Genomic DNA, 27212 nt, shown 5'->3' with positions numbered 1-27212 from the left:
GAGGAGCCATGGTTAAAGGACTAAGTTTGTGTTTCGTGTTCTCTGTTTTTTTTCTGAAATTGCAGGTTACGAAAGGAGGAGCTCAATGCCATTTCAGGACCCAATGAGTTTGCTGAATTCTATAATAGACTCAAACAAATAAAGGAGTTCCACCGGAAGCACCCAAATGAGGTATGACCTCAGAAAGTATTTTCAGAAAGTATTTTCTCCAAACCTGTCCAAAGAGCGTACAAAGGAAAGGTGTAAGGAAAGTGGAGATTGCCACTCAGGTGTCCCTTCAAAAAAGAACTTGCCAGTTAGCTGCAAGCAGCGAAGTTAGGTGACATCCTGCAACTCCAGTGCTTTCAGGATCTCCCTCAGCTTTAAGCTAAGGCCATTCTCTTCCTGGGCAGCCCCCAGCCAGTGACTGAGCACAGTGTGGGTACCACGGCCTGGTTATTTCTGCCCATTGTGAGACTCTTCTAGTGAGTAATCTTTGCTCCAGAGTTCCTCATTGGGTTGGTCAAGATTTTGTCCTATCTTCATCATGGTCTGGGCTCTCCCTGCCCAATCCTCCTCTCTCCTTTTTATCTTTAATGGATAATACCCACCCAATAAACCACTTGCGCTCCTCTCCCTTAAAATCTGCTACCTAGAGGATCCAACTAACACAAAAAGGCTTTACTCGCTTCCAGTGATCATTACACCTTCATGATTCAGTCCAGAGGCCTACTCTTTCATGAAAATTCCTTCCTAGTCTACTTTACTCCCCCAATTAATCTTTCCTGTCTTTATGATTCTGTCATATTTTATGACAATGAACGTCTGCCCCACTATATTGTAAAATGATAAGGAGCAGGGATTCCATCTCAGTTATTGAAGAATCCATTAAGCATCTTACACAGCTGACCAAAGGAATTCTGGGGGAAGGGGGAGCGAGGCATGGCTGTAGGAGAAGTGGAGAGAGATAGGTCAGTGATTACTCTGAGCTTTTATGACTGTGTAACTAAAAAGTTGTTCCCTTGATAGAAATAAGGAAGAAAGAGGTAACCCACTTGTAGTGGAAATGAATTTTTATGTATGTAGATATTCAGGTGATGTTATATGTAGGTAGAAGTGTCCCATGAGCAGTTGAAATTAGGTGACTGGGGCTTGAGAATTACCACATGTACTTGATGGTTGAAGCCATGGATCATAGAGTTCTGGGAGGGAGAGACAGTGTGAAGGGAGACTGTCAGCTTCTGTGTGCCTTGGGGCACACTCTTAATAAGGTACTTAACTGAAAAGGAGCCTGGGAAGCCATCCATCACAGGTCAAATGGCAGCTCCAGGTAATGTCTTACTGAAGCTCAGCCAATGAGTTTCACAAAGGAAGTTACTGGGATCAGCTGTTGTTTTTGTTTGTTTGTTTGTTTATTTGTTTTTTTACTGCATAGGTCTTTTAATTTTATTTTTATTTATTTATTTATTTTTGGCTGTGTTGGGTCTTCTTTGCTGTGTGTGGGGTCTCTCTAGCTGCGGCGAGTGGGGGCTACTCCTCCTTGTGGTGTGCCGGCCTCTCATTGGGGTGGCCTCTCTTGCTGCAGAGCATGGGCTCTAGGTGCGCGGGCCCCAGTAGTTGTGGCACACGGGCTTAGCCACTCCGCGGCATGTGGGATCTTCCCAGACCAGGGCTCGAACCCGTGTCCCCTGCATTGGCAGGCGGATTCTTAACCATTGCACCACCAGGGAAGCCCCTCAGCTGTTGTTGATTGGTAACTGCCAGGATTGCTACTCTGTTGAAGAAGTGGGAGTGGAAATCTGGTCACAGAGGCACAAATAGATAATGAGGTTACAGTAGTGTGGAGTGTTTAGTATGCATTTGAAAGACTGGCAGAAAAAAGGAGAGGAGAAGCACGAGGATCACAAGGAAAATAGGGAAGGCATACATACTTCAAGGAGCAGATGGAAAAATGAAGAGACTGAAAATAGCAGACAGGAGAGGCTATTTATTGAAGTTAAGTGGAGGTACATGAATGGACTCACACACCTACCTATGTCTCCTCATCCCCTTAGGAAGGTAGAGTATTAAGTCTTTTGGTAACTGAGAGAGAAGGCACAAGTACCATTCTGGTGTGTTAACCTTATCCCAGCCCAGATGGAAAGGTGATGAGGAATAAGTGGTTAAATAAATGATTGGAAGAATGCCTAAGATATACTAAGGGAAAAAAAAATAAGTCTAATTATGTAAGAAACAAAATAATAATCTTGCACTTGCCTGTATGTACTTGCACAAATATATATATTTAAATACCTAGAGCAGTGGTTTCCAAATTTTGCTGTGCATTTGAATCTGGAAGTGTTTAAAAAGGACTGATACCTCCCCACCACTTCTGATTAAATTTGGTATCAAGTGCGTTAGGACTTTTTAGCACTCTCCCAGGTGATTCTTATGGGCAGCAGAGTTTGGGAATGGCTGACATTTAAAAGTCTGTTGGGTTTCCCTGGTGCCACAGTGGTTAAGAACCACTTGCCAGTGCAGGGGACACGGGTTCGAGCCCTGGTCCGGGGAGATCCCACATGCCGCGGAGCAGCTAAGCCCCTGCACCACAACTACTGAGCGTGCGCTCTAGAGCCCGTGAGCCACAACTGCTGAAGCCTGTGAGCCACAACTACTGAAGCCCGTGCGCCTAGAGCCTGTGCTCTGCAACAAGAGAAGCCACCGCAGTGAGAAGCCCGCGCGCCGCAACACAGTAGCCCCCGCTCTCAGCAGCTAGAGAAAACCCACATGCAGCAGCGAAGACCAAATGCAGCCAAAAATTAAATAAATGAATAAATTTATAAAAAATTTAAAAAATGAAAAAGGTCTGTTGACAGTGGTTAGCTATTCCCAGGAGAATTATTAAAGGGGAGGCTTGCTTTTTCTTTTAATATTTATTAATTTGGTTGCACCAGGTGTCTTAGTTGCGTCATGTGGGCTCCTTAGTTGCGACACACAGACTCCTTAGTTGAGGCATGGGAACTCTTAGTTGCGGCACACATGGGATCTAGTTCCCTGACCAGGGATTGAACCCAGGCCCCCTCCATTGGGAGCACGGAGTCTTATCCACTATGCCACCAGGGAAGTCCAAGGGAACCTTGATTTTTTTAAAATATACATATAAATTTACTTGTTTTATTTTTATTTTCGGCTGCGTTGGGTCTTCATTGCTGCACGTGGGCTTTACTCTGGTTGCGGCGAGGGGGGGCTACTCTTCGTTGTGGTGTGCAGGCTTCTCATTGTGGTGGCTTCTCTTGTTGGGAGCTTGGGCTCTAGGCGCGCAGCCTTCAGTAAGTTGTGGCGTATGGGCTCAGTAGTTGTGGCACACGGGCTCTAGAGCGCAGGCTCAGTAGTTGTGGCGCACAGGCTTAGTTGTTCCGCAGCATGTGGGATCTTCCTGGACCAGGGCTCGAACCTATGTCTCTTGCATTGACAGGTGGATTCCTAACCACTGCACCACCAGGGAAGCCCTGAACCTTGATTTTTTTTTTCATTTTGTCTTTTTGTGTTATTTGAGTTTTTGTGAGCATGTGTTATTTCAGCGATTTTTAGTTAAACAATGCAAAAAGAAAAAGGAAAAAGCAAGGTAATTAGAAAACAGAAGAAAGCTCCTAATGAAAAATCAAGGCCAAATATAGTGTTAGAAATCCAACTTTCTATATAGTCCATTCTGTGATATTGCAACTTCTATGTTGAAAAAGCCACCTGAGCTTTTCCTCTTTTTCCCATCAGATCTGTGTGCCAATGTCAGTGGAATTTGAGGAGCTCCTGAAGGCTCGAGAGAATCCAAGTGAAGAGGCACAAAGTAAGTAGCGTTTAATGTTTCTATCCAGCACTAGCAGAGAAGTACAGGTTAATGACCAGAGTTCAGATTTGAGTTCAGATTTGCCCTCAGAGCCCTGGAAAATGGCCCCAGAGAAATTTATAGCCAGGTTCCCTTACTGATTTCCTCTTTGCTAGACTAGAGAAAAGTCTGGACTAGATTGTCATCCTGAATCGGCCTTGGACAAAATAGTCATTTTGTGCTAGCCCAGCTTAAATTCACTCGCCTGGAAAAGCGAGGTCTGTTCACTTTGTGACTAGAGGGAGGATATTTGGCTGAAGGGCTGCATTATGAAACAATGCAGTCCACTTGAAAAGCCAAGTCCAAGAAAGTGGTCTTTAGTATCTGAATCTTGACATCTGATTCCTTCAGATTTGGTGGAGTTCACAGATGAAGAGGGATATGGTCGTTACCTTGATCTCCATGACTGTTACCTCAAATACATTAACCTGAAGGCCTCTGAGGTAAGACCCAGGAGAGGGGAGAGTGGCTCTGATTCTAGGGGTGAGTCAGGACACTGGGCTGGGGCTACTAGACCTGAAACAATTAGAGTGTCTTCCTTGTGTTCGGAACCGTTATGTTAGTATTAAAGAGGTGATGTGCTTTCTTGGAATGAAACACTTTTCAAAGTGAAAGTCAGGTTTCTACAGTCAATACAATAAGCATATTTTACTTATCAATATATTTTGTTTTATTAATGCAACAAGCTTATTTTGCTTTTGTAAAAATAAAAAAAATTTTTAAACTCACAAGTACACATCAAGCTTCTGTGTTAGGCACACAGAGTAGTAGGTACATGAAAGATACAAAAACATAATCTCTGCCAGGAGGGCTATTTAATAGCTTTAAAAAGGTATTAGAAAATAACTTACCATAAGAGCTGAGGTTTAATGTGACAGTCTCAGGGTCACAAGGAAGTACATGATGAAATTTCTCTTGGGGTTGTGAGGACATGTCTCAGAAGTTGTGACTAAACTTTCAGCTCCATGAGTACAGTCCTGCATCTGTCTTGTTCTCATCTGTATCCATGTACTTGGTCCAAAGATATTCAGTAAGTGATTGAATGAGTGAACAAATGGCACCTTCTGGGACCTTATTTTAGGATGTAGTGGGTGTCAGTCTTTAAACAGGTGCCCTGTATATATTGGGTAAGCCAAAAAGTTCATTTGGTTTTAAGTAAATATAAAGGACATTTTTCATTTTCACGAAGAACTTTATTGAAAAATATATTCACTAACTGAATGAACTTTTTGGCCAACCCAATGCTAATGTTCAGCAGATGTTTCTTTTAGCTTATGGTGTATTGACTTGATCTTTATTTCACAGAGTTAATTGTGTATCATATTCTGCTCAGTCCAGTGGAATTAACACTCAGTGCAGGAATTAAATATTGGGGGGGGGAAGACTAAAGTGAGCTGGACCTTGTTAATCTCATTTATTGGAGATTATATTGCAACTTGATGCAAACACCTAACTGAATCTCTTGTCGTTTCTTTTCTCTTTCCAGAAGCTGGATTATATCACTTACCTGTCAATCTTCGACCAGTTGTTTGACATTCCTAAAGAAAGGAAGAATGCAGAGTATAAGAGGTAGCCATTACTAGTTTCTAGGCCTCTACTGGATTTAACTAGAAGATTGTTTAATGAGAAGGTTTGAGGGCAGTTTTGAATTTTGTTGCATGAAAGGCATATATGAATGACTTCCAGGTTTATTGGAGGATAGGAATTTTGAATGACATGGTTTCAAAACCATAATACTCTGGCTCTGGAAGAATGTGTGTCTATGGGCACATCCGCGATCTTAGACCCATACTGTTCTTAATGTTGTCTCATTGTAGAAGGAAGTCTCCCATCCAGGTGGCTCTGTGTCTTTGGAGTTGAATGGGAAAAAATTAGACTTTCTCAGATTGTGATTGAAGTTAAGTGCCTGGGTCTGATGTACAGATTTAAGTTTTGTTTGTGTTGTTATTCCCCTGGTTAGTAATCTGTACTCTACCTTCCTCTCTTTTTCTCATTTTCTTTTTACCTAAAATCTTTTAATGTGAGTTAAGACTTTAGTATTTGGAATTGTATCATGAGGATGAAAGAAGATAGGAAAGGTCGGAATCAAGATGACATATTAGGAGAGGGATTTCCCTGGTGGTGCAGTGGTTAAGACTTCGTGCTCCCAAAGCAGGGGGCCCGGGTTCGATCCCTCATCCGGGAACTAGATCCCACATGCATGCCGCAACTAAGGAGCCTGCCAGCTGCAACTAAGGAACCGGTGAGCCACAACTAAGGAGACTGCCTGCCGCAACTAAGACCTGACGCAACCAAATAAATAAATGTTAAAAAAAAAAAGACATATTAGGAGAAAGCCAATTGTAAGCTCATTTTTTAAAGTAGTATTTTTACTTGAAAAAACTAGTTTCACTGGAATTATAAGTATGTTTTACAGGGCATAACAGTATATCAAAAATAGAAACATTGCTGTCTCTGTGTTATTTACTCTTCTGTAGATATCTGGAGATGCTGCTTGAGTACCTTCAGGATTACACAGATAGAGTGAAACCTCTCCAAGATCAGAATGAACTTTTTGGGAAAATTCAGAATGAGTTTGAGAAGAAGTGGGAGAATGGTACTTTTCCTGGATGGCCGGTGAGCTCCAGTGGGGGTGTGGGTGGAGGACATGCCAGGGACGTAAACTAATTATTTTACTGTAATCTTGAGCCTCTGCTTTAGGGCATGAGGTGCTGATCCCTTGAGATCAGTTATGGCCATGAGATGTTGTCTGCCAAGTATGCTGGGTTTTCTCTGTGTACTTTGAAAGAGATTTGTCAGGGCCCACTTGCCATTGGCTGGGCCCAGGAGTTTCACCAACCATGTCATTACTGCTCTGTGGTTCCTACTGACCAAAAACTGATATAATTATATGCTAGAAATCTTTATGTTTTCATTCCTGGGGACAGACTTGAGTTTTCCTGAAATCTCTGGGAGAGTTTTTCAGTCTGGTTTTTTTTTTTTGGCTCTGCTCTTGTAGGCATTTGGTTGTCATTCATACATGTGTATAAGGGGCCAACCAGCACCTACCTGATAACGAACACCATATCTTACTGCACTTTGCTTTCTTGCACTTCTCAGGTGGTGCATTTTTTTACAGATGGAGGGTTTGCAGCAACCCTGTGTCAAGCAAATCTATTAGTGCCATTTTTCATTTTGTTATGGTGGTCTGTGATCCATGATTTTTGTTACTACCAAGACTCACTGAAGCCTCAGGTGGCGGTTAGCATTTTTAGCCATAAAGTTTTTTTTTTAAATAAATTTATTTGTTTTATTTATTTTATTTTTGGCTGCACTGGGTCTTCATTGCTGCTCGCAGGCTTTCTTTAGTTGCAGCAAGCAGTGGCTACTCTTCGTTGTGGTGCACGGGCTTCTTATTGTGGTGGCCTCTCTTGTTGTGGAGCACGGGCTCTAGGCACACGGGCTTCCACAGTTGTGGCATGTGGGCTCAGCACTGTGGCTCACAGGCTCCAGAGCACAGGCTCAGCAGCTGTGGTGCATGAACCAGCTGCTACGTGGCATGTGGGATCTTCCCGGACCAGGGCTCGAACCCACGTCCCCTGCATTGGCAGGTGGGCTGTCACCCACTGCGCCACCAGGGAAGCCCCGGCAATAAAGTATTTTTTAACTAAGGCATGCACGTTGTTTTTTTAGACGTAATGCTATTGTGTACTTAATAGACTACAGTATAGTATAAACATAGCTTTTATATGCACTGGGAAGCCAAAAAAGTCATGTGACTTGCTTTATTGTGATACTCGTTTTACTGTGATGGTCTAGAACTAAACCTGCAATGTCTCTGACGTGTGCCTGTACTTTAGATGACTCCCTTGCCTTCATTCTAAATCTGGGTATTAATAAACATCATATCGTTCTTTCCAGAAAGAGACAAGCAGTGCCCTGACCCATGCCGGAGCCCATCTTGACCTCTCTGCATTCTCCTCCTGGGAGGTATGTTTTCTTTATCCACTGTGCTGGTCTTGCCTGTTCACTCCTCAGAGGGATCGCTCAGTCTCCTGTTTTTAATGTGATAAACTTATAAGACATCAGTTCTTGGGTCCAAGCATCTACAAAGAATGTAGAAAGATAAAAAGAATAAAAAGTGTATCCAACTTCTTTGAAAACCATAAACTAAAAATTCTAACCATCTTAAGCTGTAGTGGAGGTAATGGAACACCACCAGTATGGTTATGTATGAACTTAACCCCCCAAGGCCTCTTTGGAGAGTTGGGGCGTACTGCTAGGAGATTGGCTGTGCAATGTGTGGTCTTGCCACAGCTTTAGGAACACCCACACCCCAGCCTGCAAAGATGAAGTTTCAGCATTTGTTGTTTCTCCAAGTCTATTTATATAAAATTGTAACTTGTCTCTTTCATACAGGAGTTGGCCTCCCTGGGTCTGGACAGATTGAAATCTGCACTCTTAGCTTTAGGCCTGAAGTGTGGCGGGTAAGAGGCTGGTTTTTCTATCAGAACTGTCTCATTTACTGTGTGTTTCACGATCTTCTAAGTGGCTCTGATTCCCTTGTTCTGTCACCCCCCCACTGCAGAGATAAGCAGGCGTATAAAGTAGTCCTGAATTCCTTTGCCCCTTGTGTCTCCTTAGGACCCTAGAAGAGCGAGCCCAGAGGCTATTCAGCACCAAAGGAAAGTCCCTGGAGTCACTCGACACCTCTCTGTTTGCCAAAAATCCCAAGTCAAAGGGCACCAAGCGGTGAGTGGCTGGGGCCGCACCTCTGCTGACACTTTAAAGTTTTTATTCCCATGCAGAATTCTTACCACAACAGAAATTTTAAAGCCTGTTTTATCACCACTATTGATCCATCGAGAGCCAGTCAGCTCTTTCTCTCTGCTAATGGCAGAGCGTGCTCTCATTGTTGTTATAAACCAAAGACAGTCTGTACTCAGCTGACTGAGAGTGGGTGATGTCTGTAAAGTTGAAACTGTGCCCTGGGTACCTTTTGTTACCTCTGTAGCTTATAGAAACTAAGTAGGTTCAAAACTATTTTTCTAAGTACATTTTTACTAATGACAGTTTGTACAGGTTTTATTTTTAAATAAATTTATTTTATTTTTATTTATTTTTGGCTGTGTTGGGCCTTTGTTGCTGCGCGCGGGCTTTCTCTAGTTGCCGTGAGCGGGGGCTACTCTTCGTTGCAGTGCACAGGCTTCTCATCGTGGTGGCTTCTCTTGTTGCGGAGCACGGGCTCTAGGCCTGCGGGCTCAGTAGTTGTGGCTCGCTGGCTCTAGAGCGCAGGCTCAGTAGTTGTGGTGCACGGGCTTAGTTGCTCCGCAGCATGTGGGATCTTCCTGAACCAGGGCTCGAACCCGTGTCCCCGTGTTGACAGGTGGATTCTTAACCACTGCGCCACGAGGGAAGCCCTGTACAGGGTGTTTCTTATATGTGGTTTTCCTAATTCTCAAAACAATCCCAAAAAGTTATCCTGATTTTTTGCAGATAAGGACTTAGAAAAGTTATGAAGTGTGTCTGTTATCTCACAGTTACTAAGGAGCAAGGTCAGGATTTGGGCCCAAGTCTGCTGGTTCCAGAGCTTGCTCTTCTGTACCACATTTCCTTTGTATGTTATAATCATGGAAATTTAAATACCTGGATATATCTTTCACCTTCTAGAATGAGGTCAAAGGGGAAGCTTCCATGCATTCTAAGAAATAACCTCAGTACTTCTGTCAGCGAGTCCTGAGCTGAACAGAGCATTTGCTTTCACAACGTGGTATCTCTCACATGCTTGTAATTTTTAATGCACCCATGGAATAAATGTTCCCAGATATACGGAACAGGGCATTGGGTAAAAGAACCCTTGAGTGATACAGTTTCTTTCTTATTTTCAGAGACACTGAGAGGAACAAAGACATTGCTTTCCTAGAAGCCCAGATCTACGAATATGTAGAGATTCTTGGGGTGAGTAACTGACTCTGCTGAGGGCTGTAAATGCTACAAGTTGGGGAAGTAAGAGAAATATGAATTTGTAGGATTTTTTTTTTTTAGGATTGCAAGAGGAAAGATACATATCAAACTACTTCAGCAGAAAATTGGGTTCTCCCAGGGTACTTGGCCCTTTATTGAGGTGCTGTTCTGTTCTTAGGTGTCTGTTGTTAGGTGATATTCCCAAGGTTGCCCAATCCCATGAGGCTAGACAGAGAGAATAGACTCCCCTTAGTATCCAGATTCTTTGCCTGAGCTCTGGAGTATACCCAGGGGAGACCCAAAAGGCAGATAAGAGTAGCTTTTCAGATGTGACTTATTCTGAAAAGGCATTCCTTACGTGTTCACAAGATTGTGTGAAACTTCTTAGGGCCGGGAGGTTAGTGGTACAGAGCTGGCTGTGAGCAACTCCTTTCTGAATATTCTTTCAAGAAGAAGCTGAAGTGGGGGTTGTGGGTAGAAAAAGGCCTAACCTGACCACGATGCTTATCTCGGAGAGAAAGAAGGGACAACTGGGAGGAAATGACTCTTTCAGGGAAGAGAAGGTGGAGGAAAGGGCACCACTCATCCAGAGAAGGTGGTCAGTGTCTCTGGGAGTCCTGCGGAGGACCGGCCTTTCTGGTTGTCTGCTTTGTGTAGTTTTCAGCCACTCTGAGCCTTTGCCTCTACAAGTGCTCACATGGTGCTTTGAGCAAGCAGGTGGCTCTGGCGCAGATAGCTGGTCTGCGTGTCTCTGTCAGTTGCCATGGACATTTTCATTCTGCCCTTGTTTGAGGACCACTTATGTAATAGCTTATAAAACTAAGATTCATCTTTTTGTTTCCTTCTGTTACAACTGCTTTTGATAAGAGGAGGCTAGCCAGACATTGGATACTGGGGGCGCTTATATTCTCCACAGTAAACCTGCGCTGTGCTAGGGTGGGCAGCAGTCTGTGTTGCCAGTCCTCTGAAGAAGACTGAGAGGCAGATTTGTGCCCCTGACACAGGCGTGCCCACTACTTCTCCCTCCTTTGAGAGCATTTTGCTTTCCCTGCCAGGAGGTGGCACTCTTGTCTTTGGAATTCCAGCCAGTTCCAGCCAAAAATGGTTTCTAGACGTTGCTCTTGTTATGTACTGATATTATTTTTACCATTATTTCACCACTTATTGGCACCTGTTGGTTTCCAGACATTATGCTAGATCTTTGGATACAGTAGTGAATATGACACAGCCTCTTGCCCTCAAAAAGCCCACTTTGTGGCTGAGGGCTACAAATAACTGCAGTATAATGTGACACATGCTGTAATACATTGAGATTGAGTGTTCTAAGTAGAAAGAGGGAGATAAAAATGTTCCAGGTAGAGGAAACAGCAAGCAAGAAGGTAAAATACGATGAAAGGAAATAATGAGGAAACCAGTGTATATGGGTGTGCCTTGTAAGGGAGGGGGAGTGGTCAGAGAAATTTGAAAAGTTATGTTGGAAATTGGAACCTTGTCCTTTAAGCAGCAGAAAGCCAATAAAAGTTCTTTAAGCAAAGTGTACCATTAGATTGGTTTTTTTGAGCAGAAAAATCTGGGAACAACGTGGAAGCTGGACTGGAATGAGGAGAGACTCAGGGCAAGTTAGAAGGTTGTCATCTTGGTGAGGACGATAACAGTGGGAAGGAGAAGGAAGGACCGGTTCAGGAGATATTTTAGAGACAGAAGAGAAGAGACTGTTCTCTGTTGTTCTGTGATAGTTCGTGGGCTCAGACGAGTAACTTAGGCAAGTGCTTTATAAAACCTTTGACTTTTTCCTTTAAGATCAGGGGAGAATTATTCCTCTGCCGATGAGGAATTCTGATTTGAAGACAAGACTTTCTCTTTGTTCAACAAGGAAGAAAACCTAATCCTTGGAAGTGAGGGGTCAGCAAGGGTTATAGCAGAATAGGAAATTTCCCTTCTTGTCCTGCACTATTCTTTGACTTCCCTTTTCATTTATGGGCTTCACTTAGGAACAGCGACATCTCACTCATGAAAATGTACAGCGCAAGCAGGCAAGAACCGGAGAAGAGCGAGAGGAGGAGGAGGAAGAGCAGATCAGCGAGAGCGAAAGTGAAGACGAAGAGAACGAAATCATTTACAACCCCAAAAACCTGCCCCTTGGCTGGGATGGCAAAGTCAGTCCCAACACTACCATCTTTCCCTCATATCCCATTTTGGAAGCAGATGCAGAGACTAGTCTAATACTGTTTTTTATCTGATTTCTTTTTTTTTTTTTTTTTTTTTATCTGATTTCTTTTAGCCCATTCCTTACTGGTTGTATAAGCTTCATGGCCTGAATATCAACTATAACTGTGAGATCTGTGGAAACTACACCTACCGAGGTCCCAAGGCCTTCCAGCGGCATTTTGCTGTAAGGAATTCAGAGCCATTTCTCCTGGATGTTGAAGCATGAAACATGAGTCTTTTAGAGAAGAGGATAGGAGCAGCCTGAGAGGATCACTAGTGCCCAGAGCCTAAGAGAATCAGAGAAGGAGTGGATCTAAAGTCCAGCATGTGGCATTTGGCCTCTGGCACCAGTGCCAGCCTTGGGTAGTACCTGAGATGGTTTCTGGAGGCAGCCCACCACTCTGCTGTTTGAACCTCATTTCTGTTTTCTCTTTCTTGCTCTTTATTTTTCATTTTGCCTTTCTGACTCCTTGGTCATTTCTCTATCCTGTTGCTAGTACTCAGGACCAAAGAAAGGGCTGACCGCCTCCTTCTTTGGGTCTTAAATGGGCCTTTCCCTCTTGAAAAAAAGAAACGAAAGGGATGACATTTATCAAGCTATTCTTGAGAGAAAGCATTATCTGGGTGGTACTCCAGTAAGTGAATTCACCCTTGTTTTGTTTCTGTCTTCAATTCTTAGTACTTGGAAGGAAATTTTACAGAATGGAAGACTTGCTAGATGTAGCCAAGGATGGCGAATTTATATGAACTCCTCTCTCTGTCCCTCAGACAGATCTAACTGATCCTGGGGTCTTTTCCGCCAAGCTCCTGAGTACTCTCTGAATCTTTCTCAACACCACCTCCAGCGAATTAGAATTGGCATCCAGGGCCCATGCCATTTGCTGTCCCTGAGCCAGAACTGTCATTGCATCAGCGTCTCTTACTGGTCTCTTTCGTACCCTTGCCTATATCTGATAAACAGTCTTCTCCTTTACTTCCAAAGATGACACTGACGAGCCATCAGTAACGCTTACTCATGCTGGTGGGGGGGGGGGGTTGCTTGGGAGGTGACTGGGGAGTTGTGGTCTTGACACAGGTTTTGTCTGGATCTAGGTTTTTTATAAACCAGCCCAGTGAGGCAAACAGTGCAGTGCTGCTTTGAAGTAACGGCCTCTTGTCAGTCACAGCCAGCTGTCTACAAACAAGAGCCACAAAAGGATCGCTGCCTTTAGGTGGAGCCTTTTGCAAAGGGTCAGGGTAGGGCTTATGAGTAGAATGGAGTTAATGCTCAGTGTTCAGTCATCCCGTTTCACATTGTCCTCTTGCTTCTCCCAGGAATGGCGTCATGCTCATGGCATGAGGTGTTTGGGCATCCCAAACACCGCCCACTTTGCTAACGTGACACAGATTGAAGACGCCGTCTCCTGTAAGTAAGCTTTATTGTTCCCGAGGTCAGACCTACAGTTCACTGTCCCGATAACCCTGGTGTGTCCAGGCCCAAAGGCAGCAGGTTGTGGATATGTACAAACTACTACAGTCCTACATACATTCACTGATTATTGAGGGGATGAATTAGTCAGTAGTACTGATTCTTCTCCCTTGAGAAGAGCTCTGTGCTGACTATAATACAACTTTTTGTTTTTTTCCCCCTCAGCCGTGCCGTGCGGCTTGTGGGATTTTAGTTCCCCGACCGGGGATTGAACCTGGGCCCTCAGCAGTGAGAGCTCGGAGTCCTAACCACTGTACTGCCAGGGAATTCCCTAAAACGGCTTTTAACTGGGGTCTGTGAACTCTCCTGTATGCAAGATTTTGAGTGAATGGGTTTATGTATATTTTTTGAATTGATTTTACTATGTTAACTGCAGATATGAAGGAAAAAGTAGAAATGGTCTCAGTAAACTTATTTCTGAGGTGACAGGGCAGATACCCAGCAATACGGCAGCAAAATACGTTTTGGAGAAAAAGCCAAGTGCAGCGTGTGTCCAGGAGTGTGTTGTTGAAGCACCCAGGGACCTCAGTCAGGCTTCCTGTTTGCCTGGCAGTGGTAGCTTTTGCCATCTTTCTCACAGCCTTCTAATTTTCTTTCTAGTTTATCGCTTCTCTGTCATGTTTTCACTGTTCATGGGTTAGACTGTGAAGAAAGTAATTTTACCACTCCACTTTGTTAAATTTCAGGCACTCCCTCTCAGGTGTGCATATCACACTACTTCACTGCCTGTTCAGCTAACTCCTTTGGCTCCCAGCTCTGGGGTTGTTCAAATCCTCCATGGCAGAGCCAAGTAGAAATGACCTTCTAAAGAGCTCCCCGATCCCTGATTTAACCTGTGGACTCTGGGGACTCTTTCATTGAGTATTTTGTGTGAGTCAGCTTTGGAGACTCCTCCTTGCTGTTTTTTTTTTGTTTTGTTTTAATACTTTTTTTAAAATTTAAATTTATTTCATTTATTTATTTTTGGCTGCATTGGGTCATCATTGCTGTGCGCGGCTTTCTCTAGTTGCAGTGAGTGGGGGCTACTCTTTGTTGCCGTGCACACGCTTCTCATTGCGGTGGCTTCTCTTGTTACGGAGCACAGGCTGTAGGCGCACGGGCTTCAGTAGTTGTGGCACGCGGGCTCAGTAGCTGTGGCTTGCGGGCTCTAGAGCACAGGCTCAGTAGTTGTGGCGCACGGGCTTAGTTGCTCCGTGGCGTGTGAGATCTTCCCGGACCAGGGCTTGAACCCATGTCCCCTCCATTGGCAGGCGGATTCCTAACCACCGAGCCACCAGGGAAGACCTCCTTGCTGTTTTGTCTCTTTATTCATTTACAAGTCGGGATAGACAGTTCCTCTAATCAGAATTTAAATGTATCTTGTTATCAGATTATCCAGTTAGCCTCTTCATTTTTTACCCTTTACTTTGTTGGGAGGAAATTAAAATAATAATGAAATGTCATAGAACCATAATGCTGCATTTTGAATGCAGTCTCATTTTTAGATGTATTTTCTAGCTGCATATAACTAGTAAATAGATCACTGTTCATTTTTGTGTGTATTTTCTCTTTTTTTTAAAAATGTATTTATTTTTGGCTGCGTTGGGTCTTCGTTGCTGCGTGCAGGCTTTCTCTAGTTGCGGTGAGCAGGGGCTACTCTTCGTTGTGGTGTGCAGGCTTCTCCTCGTGGTGGCTTCTCTTGTGGAGCATGGGCTCTAGGTGCACGGGCTTCAGTAGTTACAGCACGCGGGCTCAGTAGGTGTGGCTTGCGGGCTCTAGAACACAGGCTCAGTAGTTGTGGCTCACAGATTTAGTTGCTCTGTGGCATGTGGGATCTTCCCAGACCAGGGCTCAACCCGTGTACCCTGCATTGGCAGGCGGATTCTTATCCACTGCGCCACCAGGGAAGTCCCTCTCCCTCTCCCCCTCTCCCCCTCTCCCCCTCTCCCCCTCTCCCCCTCTCCCCCTCTCCCCCTCTCCCCCTCTCCCCCCCTCCCCCTTCTTTTCAATATTTATTTTATTTATTTGGCTGCACCAGATCTTAGTTGCAGCATGCAGGATCTAGTTCCCTTACCAGGAATCAAACCCGGACCCCCTGCATTGGGAGTGCAGAGTCTTAGCCACTGGACCACCAAGGAGGTCCCTTGTGTATATTTCCTTATGTCCTGCAAATTGCCTGAGTTAATTTATTACTTCTGATGCCTTGTAATTGAACTATTTACATTATTTTAGGCTTACAATCATGCCAACTACAAAAACAAAGGGGATGTTTTAATTAATTTTGTTCCATGTATTTATTTTTCCTAAGCATTGCCCCCAAGTCTTACGTTAAATAGAAGCAGGCAATAAGTCGTCCTTCCCTGGATGCTGTTTTAAAGGACCATGGTGATGCAGCTACGCTAATTTTAAAACTGGCTTATGATTTTATTATCACATTCCTCAAAAGAAAGATGACAACATTTTTACTACTTTCTCTTTTATCAGGCCTTGAATAAAACAGCATTCCTGAATTATTTCATACTGGGTGGTAGATATTCTTTTAATGCATTTTTTTTTGTTTTGTTTTTGTTTTGGCCACACTGCACACCATGCAGGATCGCCAGGGAAATCCCCATCTGTGCATCTTCTTTCTTTCTTTCTTTCTTTCTTTCTTTCTTTCTTTCTTTATTTATTTATTTATTTATGGCTGTGTTGTGTCTTCGTTTCTGTGCGAGGGCTTTCTCTAGTTGCGGCAAGCGGGGGCCACTCTTCATCACGGTGCGCAGGCCTCTCACTGTCGCGGCCTCTCTTGTTGCGGAGCACAGACTCCAAACGCGCAGGCTCGGTAGTTGTGGCTCACGGGCCTAGTTGCTCCATGGAATGTGGGCTCTTTCCAGACCAGGGCTCGAACCCGTGTCCCCTGCATTGGCAGACAGATTCTCAACCACTGCGCCACCAGGGAAGCCCTGTGCATCTTCTTTAGTGAAGTATTTGTATTAGACTTGTGCCCATTCTTTCTTTCTTTCTTTATTTATTTAGATGCATCGGGTCTTAGTTGCGGCACACGGGCTCAGTAGTTGTGGTGTGTGGGCTCTAGAGTGTGCGGGCTTAGTTGCCCCGCGGCATGTGGGATCTTAGTTTCCCAACCAGGGATCAAACCCACGCCCCCTACATTGGGAGGTGGGTTCTTAACCACTGGACCACCTAATGGAGTTATTTACCCTGTGAGGATTCTTTTTAGAAGTTTTGTTTTTACATTCATAAATAAAAGATGTGCTTTTTGTTTTCCTTTCAGACACTTGTCAGATTTAGTGATCAAAACCATATTTTTGTCATAAAATCAATGGGATTACATGCTACATTCTCTTCTGTCATTTGAAACTTTAAATAGAGATTACTTCTTCATACAAGGGGACCACTCTGAGAAGATTCTTTAGTTAATAGCCAATACAATTCCTTGATTTATTATGAAACTCAATATTTTTAAAGTAGGAAACTCAATATTTTTATTCTGAGTTTTACTGTTTCCTCTTTTTTTTGACTTGAATTTTATTTATTTTTTTATACAGCAGGTTCTTATTAGTTATCTATTTTATACATATCAGTGTATATAGGTCAATCCCAATCTCCCAATTCATCCCACCACCACCACCCCATTACTGTTTCATTTTCACTATTATTTTCTTCAATCTTGTTTCTTTGTGCTTTTTTTAAGTCTATAATCAAGAACTTACTTTTTTTTCAAGGTATAGTTGATATTAGTTTCAGATGAATAATATAGTCACTCAAAATTTTTATAGATTATGCTCCATTTAAAGTTATAAAATATTGGGGAATTCCCTGGTGGTCCATTGGTTAGGGCTCCATGCTTTCACTGCTGAGGGCCCGGCTTTGGTCCCTGTTTTGGGAAACTAAGATCCCACAAGCTGTGCAAAAAAAAAGAAAAGTTATAAAATATTGGCTATATTCTCTGTGTTGTACAATATGTCCTTGTAGCTTATTTATTTTATACATTGTAGTTTGTACCTCTAATTCCCTATCCTCATATTGCCTCCCCGACCCTTGCCTCTCCCTACTGGTAACCACTAGTTCTCAATATCTATGAATCTGTTTGTTTTAGTATCTTCACTTGTTTTATTTTATTTTTTAGATTCCACATGTAAGTGATAACATACAGTAATTGTCTTCTCTGTCTGACTTATTTCACTAAGCATAATACCCTCCAGGTCCATCCATGTTGTTGCAAATGGCAAAATTTCATCCTTTTTTATGGCTGAGTAGTATTCCATTGTATACATACACCACATCTTCTTTATTCATTCATATGTTGATGGACACTTAGGTTGCTTCCATATCTTGGCTATTGTAAATAATGCTGCTATGAATGTTGGGAGTGCATGTATCTTTTTGAATTAGTATTTTTGTTTTCTTCTGATACATACCTAGGAGTGGAATTGCTGGATCATGCGGTACTTCTGTTTTTAGTTTTTGGTGTTTTTTTTGGCGGTACGCGGGCCTCTCACTGTTGTGGCTCTGGACGCACAGGCTCAGCGGCCATGGCTCATGGGCCTACCCGCTCTGCAGCATGTGGGATCTTTCTGGACCAGGGCATGAACCCGTGCCCCCTGCATCGACAGGTGGACTCTCAACCAATGCGCCACCAGGGAAGCCCTGTTTTTAGTTTTTTGAGGAACCTCCATACTGTTTTCCATAGTGGCTGCACCAATTTACATTCCCACTAACAGTATAAGGGTTCCCTTTTTCCATATCCTTGTGAACATTTGTTATCTGGTCGTTTTGATGACAGCTATCCTGACAGGTGTGATGTTTCATTGTGGTTTTGATTTGCATTCCTCTGATGATTAGTGATGTTAAGTATCTTTTCATGTGCCTGTTAGCCATCTGTATGTTTTCTTTGGAAAAATGTCTATTCAGATCTTCTGCCCATTTTTTAACCAGGTTGTTTGTTTTTTTGCTGTTGAGTTGTATGAGCTGTTTACATATTTTGAATATTAATCCCTTATCAGTCATATCATTTGCAGATATTTTCTCCCATTCAGTAGGTTGTCTTTTCATTTTGTTAATGATTTCCTTTGCTGTGCAAAAGCTTTTAAGTTTAATTTATTTTGCTTTTGTTTTCTTTGCCTTAGGAGACAGATCAAAAAAAATATTGCTACAATTTATGTCATACAGTGTTCTGTGTCTGTTTTCTTTTATGAGTTTTATGGTTTCTGGTCTTACATTTAGGTCTTTAATCCATTTTGAGTTTATTTTTGTATGTGATGTGAGAAAATGTTCTCATTTTATTCTTTTACATGTAGCTGTCCAGTTTTCCTAGCACCACTTTTTTTTTTTTTTTTTTTTTTGGCGGTACGCGGGCCTCTCACCCCCACGGCCTCTCCCGTTGTGGAGCTCAGGCTCCGGACACGCAGGCTTAGTGGCCATGGCTCACGGGCCTAGCTGCTCCGCGGCATGTGGGATCCTCCTGGACTGAGGCACAAATCCATGTCCCCTGCATCGGCAGGTGGACTCTCAACCACTGTACCACCAGGGAAGCCCAGCACCACTTTTTTAAAGATATATATATATTTATTTATTTGGCTGCACCAGGTCTTCATTGAGGCATGCGGGATCTTTAGTTGCAGAATTCGAGCTCTTAGTTGCGGCATGTGGGATCTAGTTCCCTGACCAAGGATTGAACCCAGGCCCCGTGCATTGGGAGCATGGAGTCTTAGACACTGGACCACCAGGGAAGTCCCCCAGCACCACTTATTGAAGGGACTATCTTTTCCCCACTGTATATTCTTGCCTCCTTTGTCATAGGTTAATTGACCATAAGTGTATGGGTTTGTTTTGGGCTCTGTATTCTGTTCCATTGATCTAGGTGTCTATTTTTGTGCCACTACCATACTGTTTTGATTACTGTAGCTTTATAGTATAGTCGGAAGTCAGGGAGTGTGATACCTCTAGCACTATTTTTATTTCTCAAAATTGCTTTGGTTAGTCAAGAACTTTCTTGTTTTTGTTCTTTATTCTTTCTAATACAGGCATTTAGAACTAGTCATCATTCTGTTAGGAATCCATTGGAAATATCCATTATTGATATGTTATATTTAGAGCTTTGTTTATTAAGGAGGTTGTTTCTGAGTTTTAAAGAATAATTCAGTAATTATTTTTAAAAGCACTGATTCTTTCATTGTTTTTTTTTTTTTCTTGGTCCATGCAGTAAGTTACAGAATTTCTGCCTTTAGAATGTATTTTATCTTTGTGTCCAAGTATATAGTCAGTGATTTGTTAAAGATTTATGTATGCCTGAAAGGAAGTATGTCTCTCCACCTGTAGGCTGTTTAAATTTCCTGCAGTTTTCAGGTTTTTAATTTCATACTTACATCTATTTCTTTTGAATTCTGATAAAGACATGTTAACATTTCCAGTTGTAATTAAGCTTTGTCTCTTGCATTTCTGCCAGTTTTGTGTATATTTTAATTTGTGTTATTTGAGCCACATAAACTCAATATTGTATTGTAACCTTATTGATCACTCCCATATTCTTTTCGAAATTCCCATTACCTGATAGCTTGTTTGTTCTGTTGTAATAGACTTAGACCATTTCCCCAGTTATCAAAATTTTGGCAGCAAATGTGGGCTCTTTTTTACCCCAGTCATCAGTGCTTATCCTTGTATAGGGATATTAAGCTCTTTACAATGTGTATTAATTGATCTATTTATATTTAACTCCTTTGCTGGAAAGGTTATCTTGTTAGATTTCTCACTTACATAGATTATATAGTAGACTTGAAGCTATTTCTTTGACGAGTAGTTTTCTAACATTTCTAACTTTAATGTTTCTTTGTTTTTTGGCTGTGTTGGGTCTTCATTGCTGCGTGCGGGCTTTCTCTAGTTGCAGTGAGCAGGGGCTACTCTTTGTTGCGGTGCGGTGGCTTCTCTTGTTGCGGAGCATGGGCTCTAGGCGTGCGGGCCTCAGTAGTTGCGGCACACAGCCCCTAGAGTGTGCAGACTTCAGTAGTTGTGGTGCACAGGCTCTAGGGTGCGTGGGCTTCAGTAGTTGTGGCATGCAGGCTCAGTAGTTGTGGCGCATGGGCTTAGTTGCTCCACGGCATGTGGGATCTTCCCAGACCAGGGATTGAACCTGTGTCCTCTGCATTGGCAGGTGGATTCTTAACTACTGTGCCACCAGGGAAGTCGTTTAATGTTTCATCTAATAGTTTCTTTCTACTACAAATTTCTATTATTATTAATATATATTATTAGTTGAGTTTTTTATAGGAGATGATTATATCTGGATGGCCTGAAGCAGTGTAAATTCTGTACGTCTTACCCTCATAGTGATTCTGGAGACATTATGTGTTTAATCTCATATCTATCAATATCCTTATCACCTTGTTTATAAAAAGTGTTTTTTCTGCTTTCAGATTGCCATTATCTCTTTTATTTCACTTTTTTAAAATTGAAGTATAGTTGATTTACAACATTATGTGTTTCACGTGTACAGTATAGTGATGCAGTATTTTTAAATATCACACTGCATTTATAGTTATTATAGAATATGGGCTCTGTTCCCTGTGCTATATCCTTGTAGCTTATTTATTTTATGCATAGTAGGTTTTACTTCCACTATGTCTTGTCATGATCTTTTTCCCTAGGACTTGGTTGATGGATTCTGTCAAGTTTTATATGTTTTCATATGTTCTGCTTCAAGGGTAAAGTTGGTTCAAAACCACATTCCTAATATAGTTTCACGTGGTGGTTAAGTGTGCACTCTGGAGAGGCCACTGGTTAGGGTCCAAATCATGGCTCCACCGCTTACTTACTGGCTATGGGACACAGGACAAGTTAGGTCTTTTAGTTCCTTATCCATCAAATGTGGGTGGTAATAATATTGATATATCTACTTCAGAGAGTTGTCTCAAAGTTTAAATGAGATAGTGCAGGTCAAGTGCTACAGCCTGTCTGACCACAGGGTAGAATGTATTCAGTGAAGAAGCATAAGCTGCAATCATTATCAGCTTCACTTGTGGGCTCCTCTGCAGAGTCTGAGGCGTGAGATCCAAACTCACCTTTATCTTTTCATTTGGAGTTTAATCTTACTATTACTAGCTACCATTTACCAGGTGCCTGGTGTATGCCAGGTAAATAGGAGATTTTTACACTCATTTAATCTTCAGAGCAACCAGTGATGTAGGAGGTCCCCCACATTTTCCAGAAGAGGAAAATGAGGTAAGTTTTTCAAAGTCACATAGCATGTAAGTGGAAGAAAGCCATGGAGCAAACCCATGTCTGTTCTACAGCAGTCTCTTCTCTTTCCACAGTGCTATCCTGCCTTCTTTTAAATCATCCTCATCAAGTAGATGTTTTTGAGATGATCATTAAGGGGTATTCCAGAAAAAACTTTATGCATTTTCTCTTTAGCCATACAAAGATTTTTAGAAAACTTAATTTTTTTTCCAGAATATTATTGGCAGGTTCATGATTTTTCCATTATTCATATTGTTTTCAATATTTATCTCCTTATTGAGGTGTCTAGGTTTATCAATTTCTGTTATATGCATATTATTACCACTTCTTTGATTTATTGTATCATTTCCACCCATCATGACTTCCCTTGAATATTTGCAGGTTCTAATATTTGTAGGTTCTCTACATAGCATTTGTAGTTTCACTTCTATCTGAATATCACTTTCTCTTTTCATCCCCCCCCAATAGATCATTTATAGGTTTATTACAAATTTATCATCACCTTCCCCCTCCCTTTCTTTTCCCAGGGATTATTCCTCCCTTTAAGTATCTTAGATTAACTCTCTGTCTTCCTTTAGGACTTTCAGTAACAGATAGATGGTTTTATGTATCTTGACTCCCACAAGATCATGACAGACTTTATCTCAGGTGTCTCACTAATAGTAGGCGCCAATCAATTATGAAATCAAAGTTAATTCTATTCTGTAGAGTTTCTGCAATTTTTCTTCTTTTCCTATCGGTGGAATAGTTATTTTTTATTAAACCTGGATTTTGTGTGTGGTTTTTGGGTTTGGGGTTTTTTGAAAGCATCAAAACTAGACATCTTAAGGATTTTTGGTTATGAGGAAGAGAACCAATTAAAACCTAACTCCATGCCCTCCATCATGTTAGCAAGTATATGCTTATCCAGCTATGCTTCCCTCTACATGTATGCCTTCTCCACTTCCTTGTGTCTTCTCTTTAAGCCTTAGCTCACAATGAAGACAACTCTAGCCCTTGCCCTGTATGACCTTTTTCAGTTTTCAGAGCCTGCCATCATCCAGCTCAGTCTCTCAGTGTCCCAATTTCTAATATCTGGGAAAGACAATAGGCAGGTGCAGCTGGGTCAGGTGACATCTGTAGTCCAGTCAGCTGTCTTTTCAGTAGCTGGCAGCAAAAATAGCTACTTGTTAGACCAGGACTGCTCCTTCCAGAACACCTTGGGAAGATGTGTTCCCTAATGGGAGTGGGCAAGGAAGTAACCGTTGACACAGCTGTCACACTGGATTTGCTTGTCTTTGTTTTAGATCATTCTGTTGAAGTTTTCCTTTTGGCGCTTTTAGCCAGGAGGGAGAGATTCGGTACTGTCATTTAAGTTACAGTAGGTTTTTTGTTTTTTGTTTTTTTTTACTTAAATGAAGGATTTCACTTATAAATTTATTATTTTAATCATTCCATCATTCCAGACTTATGACTTTTTTTAAGGTGAACAAAAGACAGCTAAGAAAGAGCCCTATGGAATTGCCACCAGAGATTCCCCATTTAGGTGGTTGGTCACAATTGACCAATATTCACCAGGTATAAGTCTACTAAACTAATAAACTAATAGCATCAGGTTCAAATACACCATCTTGTTTATGGCAGTATCATGAGAGTTACAATGTTTTCATGAACTCTAGGGACATTGCCTGTGAGAGCAATCGCTTTGCTAAAATCATGATATCCTGTGTCTATACCTTTTATCAGGTCGGCACTATCCCATCAAAAATAGGAAATTCAAATTAATTTGCCTCACTTATTCTTAGTGAACCCACGCTGGCGCCCAGAGGTGGTTCCATTTTTTTCTAATTGTTTTCAGATTCCTCTGAAGAGTAACATCTCCCTCACTGCTCCAGTTTCCTACATCCACTTTTTTCTTTAAGAAAATAATGACAGGGGCTTCCCTGGTGGCACAGTGGTTGAGAATCCGCCTGCCAATGCAGGGGACACAGGTTCAATCCCTGGTCTGGGAAGATCCCATATGCTGCGGAGCAACTAAACCCATGTGCCACAACTACTGAGCCTGCGCTTTAGAGCCCATGAGCCACAACTACTGAGCCCGCGTGCCTAGAGCCCGTGCTCCACGATGAGAGAAGCCACCGCAATGAGAAGCCCGTGCACTGCAACGAAGAGTAGCCCCCGCTTGCCTCAACTAGAGAAGGCCTGCGCACAGCAATAAAGACCCAGCGCAGCCAAAAATAAATAAATAAAATAAATAAATTTATTTTTAAAAAAAACTAACCACCCTATATTTCGGGGCCTCCCGCCTTCTGAGATGACCCACACGCTGTCTTAAAAAAAAGAAAGAAAAGAAAAGAAAATCATGACAGCCTTTCTGATATCTGGTATTTTCGAGCCACTCTGGGTTGGATTCCTGAATGGCCTGGACAAAGAATATGATAAGGCCCTGCCCTGGCACGTGGTAAATTCTCCATTCATTTGTAATGTGCACATTATCTGGGCCTGAAGACTTCAGCTAATTTAAGGCAATTAGCAAGGAAGGAAAAGATGATTCGTTGAGCGCCTGTACACCAGGCACAGAGCTAAGCGCTTTCTTCCATGTTGTCTCGTTTACTATTTCTTCACCCACCTTAGACTTCAACTTCCTCTATAGGGTATACCTTCTAATCATGTCAAGTTTATTAATTCCCTAGTCATCCTGGTCATTAAGACTCCGCCTTCCAATGCGGAGGGTATGGGTTCGATCCCGGGAACTAAGATCCCGCATGCCATGCGGTATGGCCAAAAATTTTTTTTTTTTAAAGTGTGGTCAAGCTTAGAGATTGTTCTGCTTGATGGGAAATGTGAAGGGATATAAGAATCAAGTAATTGTTCCTTTTCACTGTAATCTGTTAATATTTTATCATCTTATCTCTGTAGCAGCAGACCTGTCCATCTGCTCCACATAGCTCTTTGTTCTAAGGGTGCACCTTCCTGACACCATTCTTACAGGGTTAAGTTGTTCTTTCCCTAGTTTTGTTATCTGTCCTGTCTTTGTACGTGTTTGATCCCCTCCCTCTGAAGCTATGGTGGTGTCTGTAGATGTCTTCCCCTTTTCGTGATCTTTGGAATAATTAGTTATTGAACTGTCAGAATTCTCGTTTTAATGTCTTCAGTGTTTGTTGAACCATCTTATCTTTCAGACTCTTTGGCCATGATATTTCACTTTTTTTTTCCTCTGAAGTTTTTGAAATATGTGCAGCAGACTTTATTATTATTTTATTTTTTTTAACGTCTTTATTGGGGTATAATTGCTTGACAACGGTGTGTTAGTTTCTGCTTCATAACAAAGTGAATCAGCTATACATATACATATGTTCCCATATCTCTTCCCTCTTGTGTCTCCCGCCCTCCCACCCTCCCTATCCCACCCCTCCAGGCGGTTACAAAGCACCGAGCCAAGCCATATCCCATATCCCTGTGCCATGCGGCTGCTTCCCCCCAGCTATCTACCTTATGTTTGTTAGTGTGTATATGTCCATGCCTCTCTCTCGCCCTGTCACAGCTCACCCTTCCCCCTCCCCATATCCTCAAGTCCGTTCTTCAGTAGGTCTGTGTCTTTATTCCTGTCTTACCCCTGGGTTCTTCATGACATTTTTTTTTTCTTCTTAAATTCCATATATATGTGTTATCATACGGTATTTGTCTTTTTCTTTCTGACTTACTTCACTCTGTATGACAGACTCTAGGTCTATCCACCTCATTACAAATAGCTCAATTTCATTTCTTTTTATGGCTGAGTAATATTCCATTATATATATGTGCCACATCTTCTTTATCCATTCATCCGATGATGGGCACTTAGGTTGTTTCCATGTCCTGGCTATTGTAAATAGAGCTTATGCAGCAGACTTTAAATAGACATATTTGACAAAGTCTAGTGTTCTCAGTCTCTTCTATTATGAACTTTAATACAGTAAGGTCACTTTTTCCAATAATGCCTATATGTTGTACCACATTATCTTTTTCCTTTGAGAGGATCAGTTCTCAATTCTAAGAGGTCTTTGGTTAGATTTGATCCAACTTTTATTTTACAGCAAAGAAACATTATGGTAAATTTTGCAATGAAAGGGGTTTGTCCACAGGCGATCCAGAACCAAAATTCCAGTTTGGGGCAGGTAGAAGTCTCAAGGGCAGGCACTCAGGGGGATCCTAACGAGGAATGTGTTGTAGCACCTTGTACCCAGTAGATACTCAGTGGAATCTGATTGCTGATCATTTCTCGTCCTGCAGTGTGGGCCAAGCTGAAACTGCAGAAGGCATCGGAACGGTGGCAGCCTGACACTGAGGTGAGTGCTCACGTAGCATCAGGGATAGCATCAAGTGACAGAGCTCCCTCACCATGTAGAAGGGAGGTAAGAGATGGTCCCTGGTTCACTGCAGTAGCAAGTGTAATGTGACAATATCTACAATTGGCTCTTGACTTGTAAGCCTAATTCATTTGTGATATTAAATTAAATGTGTCAGACTTTAAATCTGTGTCTTAAGACAGGTTATATTCTCCCACTGAAGTTTTGAAGTGGCAAGCAGGAGTGCCCTGTGTCTTGTCCTGCCGTGAGGATTCATAAGCTAAGAAGTTGAGACTCCATGTCATACGTTAGATATCCTTTGAGGAGAGCATCTGATGAGAGATGATCTTCTCACGTGGTGGGGAGCTATCCTTGTTGGTCTTGAGATAGTCATCCTGAACAGATTTCAGAGATGAGGAATGATGTGTATGTGAGGTATGGTAGCTGCTGCTTAGGTCAGTGGTTTTCAGTGTCCCTTTTTTTAGCAGCAAAGTCTTTTTCAGACAGTAATGTAGAACTCCAATAAGTAAAATAGAAAAAAGCAGAACTGCTCTGGATGTGGAGAAGCTCAGCCTTCTTGGCCTTTCATCCCCTGTAGTGGTCTCTTAGGCAGAAACCTAGGATTCTTGGGAACCATTTGAAAACCATGTCTTAAGTGAGCCTTTCTCAACCAGGGTTCCTCATCTTAAACACAGTGATTTGAATGAACTATTTTCTCAGATAGCCACAAGGATCGGTCATAATTGGTACCATCCTAGATGTCTAATAGGTGCTGTGAGCAATAGAGCAGAACCCCAGTTGAGAAAGGCTGTCTTAGACGAATGGCGTGGAATCAGGCCAGGGTGAGCTCAGGTATCCAGAGGTTGGCTCCAAACATTTCCCCCAGGAGGTGTAGCTAATGGTGTTCCTCTTCCCTTTTAGGAAGAGTATGAAGACTCCAGTGGGAACGTTGTGAATAAGAAGACGTACGAGGATCTGAAAAGACAAGGACTGCTCTAGTGTTCAGGGATGTTTCTCAGCTGTGGGGCTAGCCCAGTCTTCCTTAAAATCTGCTTTTTCTATTTCTCCCAGCCAAATGCTCCTAGAGACTCTTTGCTACTTAGTCTTACGGACTAGCACGCATCTTGTAGAAGCAAGGCATGCTGGCATATTGCAGGGTTGAGGTGTGTTTTATCTTTGTTTTATATTAAAAAAGATTCTGTTGGAAAATAAAACCAGCCCTTGTTCTGAA

General features: G+C 42.3%; 1 protein-coding gene across 2 annotated transcripts in view; it reads left to right on the top strand.

Annotated features, from left to right (window-relative positions):
- Positions 1-27212, top strand: part of SF3A3 (splicing factor 3a subunit 3) — a 29212-nt gene extending 2000 nt beyond the window's left edge. The window contains exons 4-17 of one of the 2 annotated variants that reach the window (XM_065873086.1): positions 66-171; positions 3730-3802; positions 4193-4284; positions 5328-5410; positions 6319-6457; positions 7742-7810; positions 8240-8307; positions 8465-8572; positions 9709-9778; positions 11776-11940; positions 12066-12176; positions 13307-13397; positions 25926-25981; positions 26903-27212. In XM_065873086.1, coding sequence (XP_065729158.1) covers positions 66-171; positions 3730-3802; positions 4193-4284; positions 5328-5410; positions 6319-6457; positions 7742-7810; positions 8240-8307; positions 8465-8572; positions 9709-9778; positions 11776-11940; positions 12066-12176; positions 13307-13397; positions 25926-25981; positions 26903-26980 — 1309 coding nt within the window. In that variant the 3' untranslated portion in view covers positions 26981-27212. The remainder of the gene's footprint in view (positions 1-65; positions 172-3729; positions 3803-4192; positions 4285-5327; positions 5411-6318; positions 6458-7741; positions 7811-8239; positions 8308-8464; positions 8573-9708; positions 9779-11775; positions 11941-12065; positions 12177-13306; positions 13398-25925; positions 25982-26902) is intronic. The other variant, XM_065873087.1, reaches the window with a different exon arrangement.

The sequence above is a fragment of the Phocoena phocoena genome, chromosome 1 (genome assembly GCF_963924675.1).
Source record: "Phocoena phocoena chromosome 1, mPhoPho1.1, whole genome shotgun sequence".
NCBI classification, from domain to species: domain Eukaryota; kingdom Metazoa; phylum Chordata; class Mammalia; order Artiodactyla; family Phocoenidae; genus Phocoena; species Phocoena phocoena.
The sequence above is the reverse complement of the archived record's forward strand: the minus strand, read 5'-3'. Positions and strand labels throughout refer to the sequence as shown.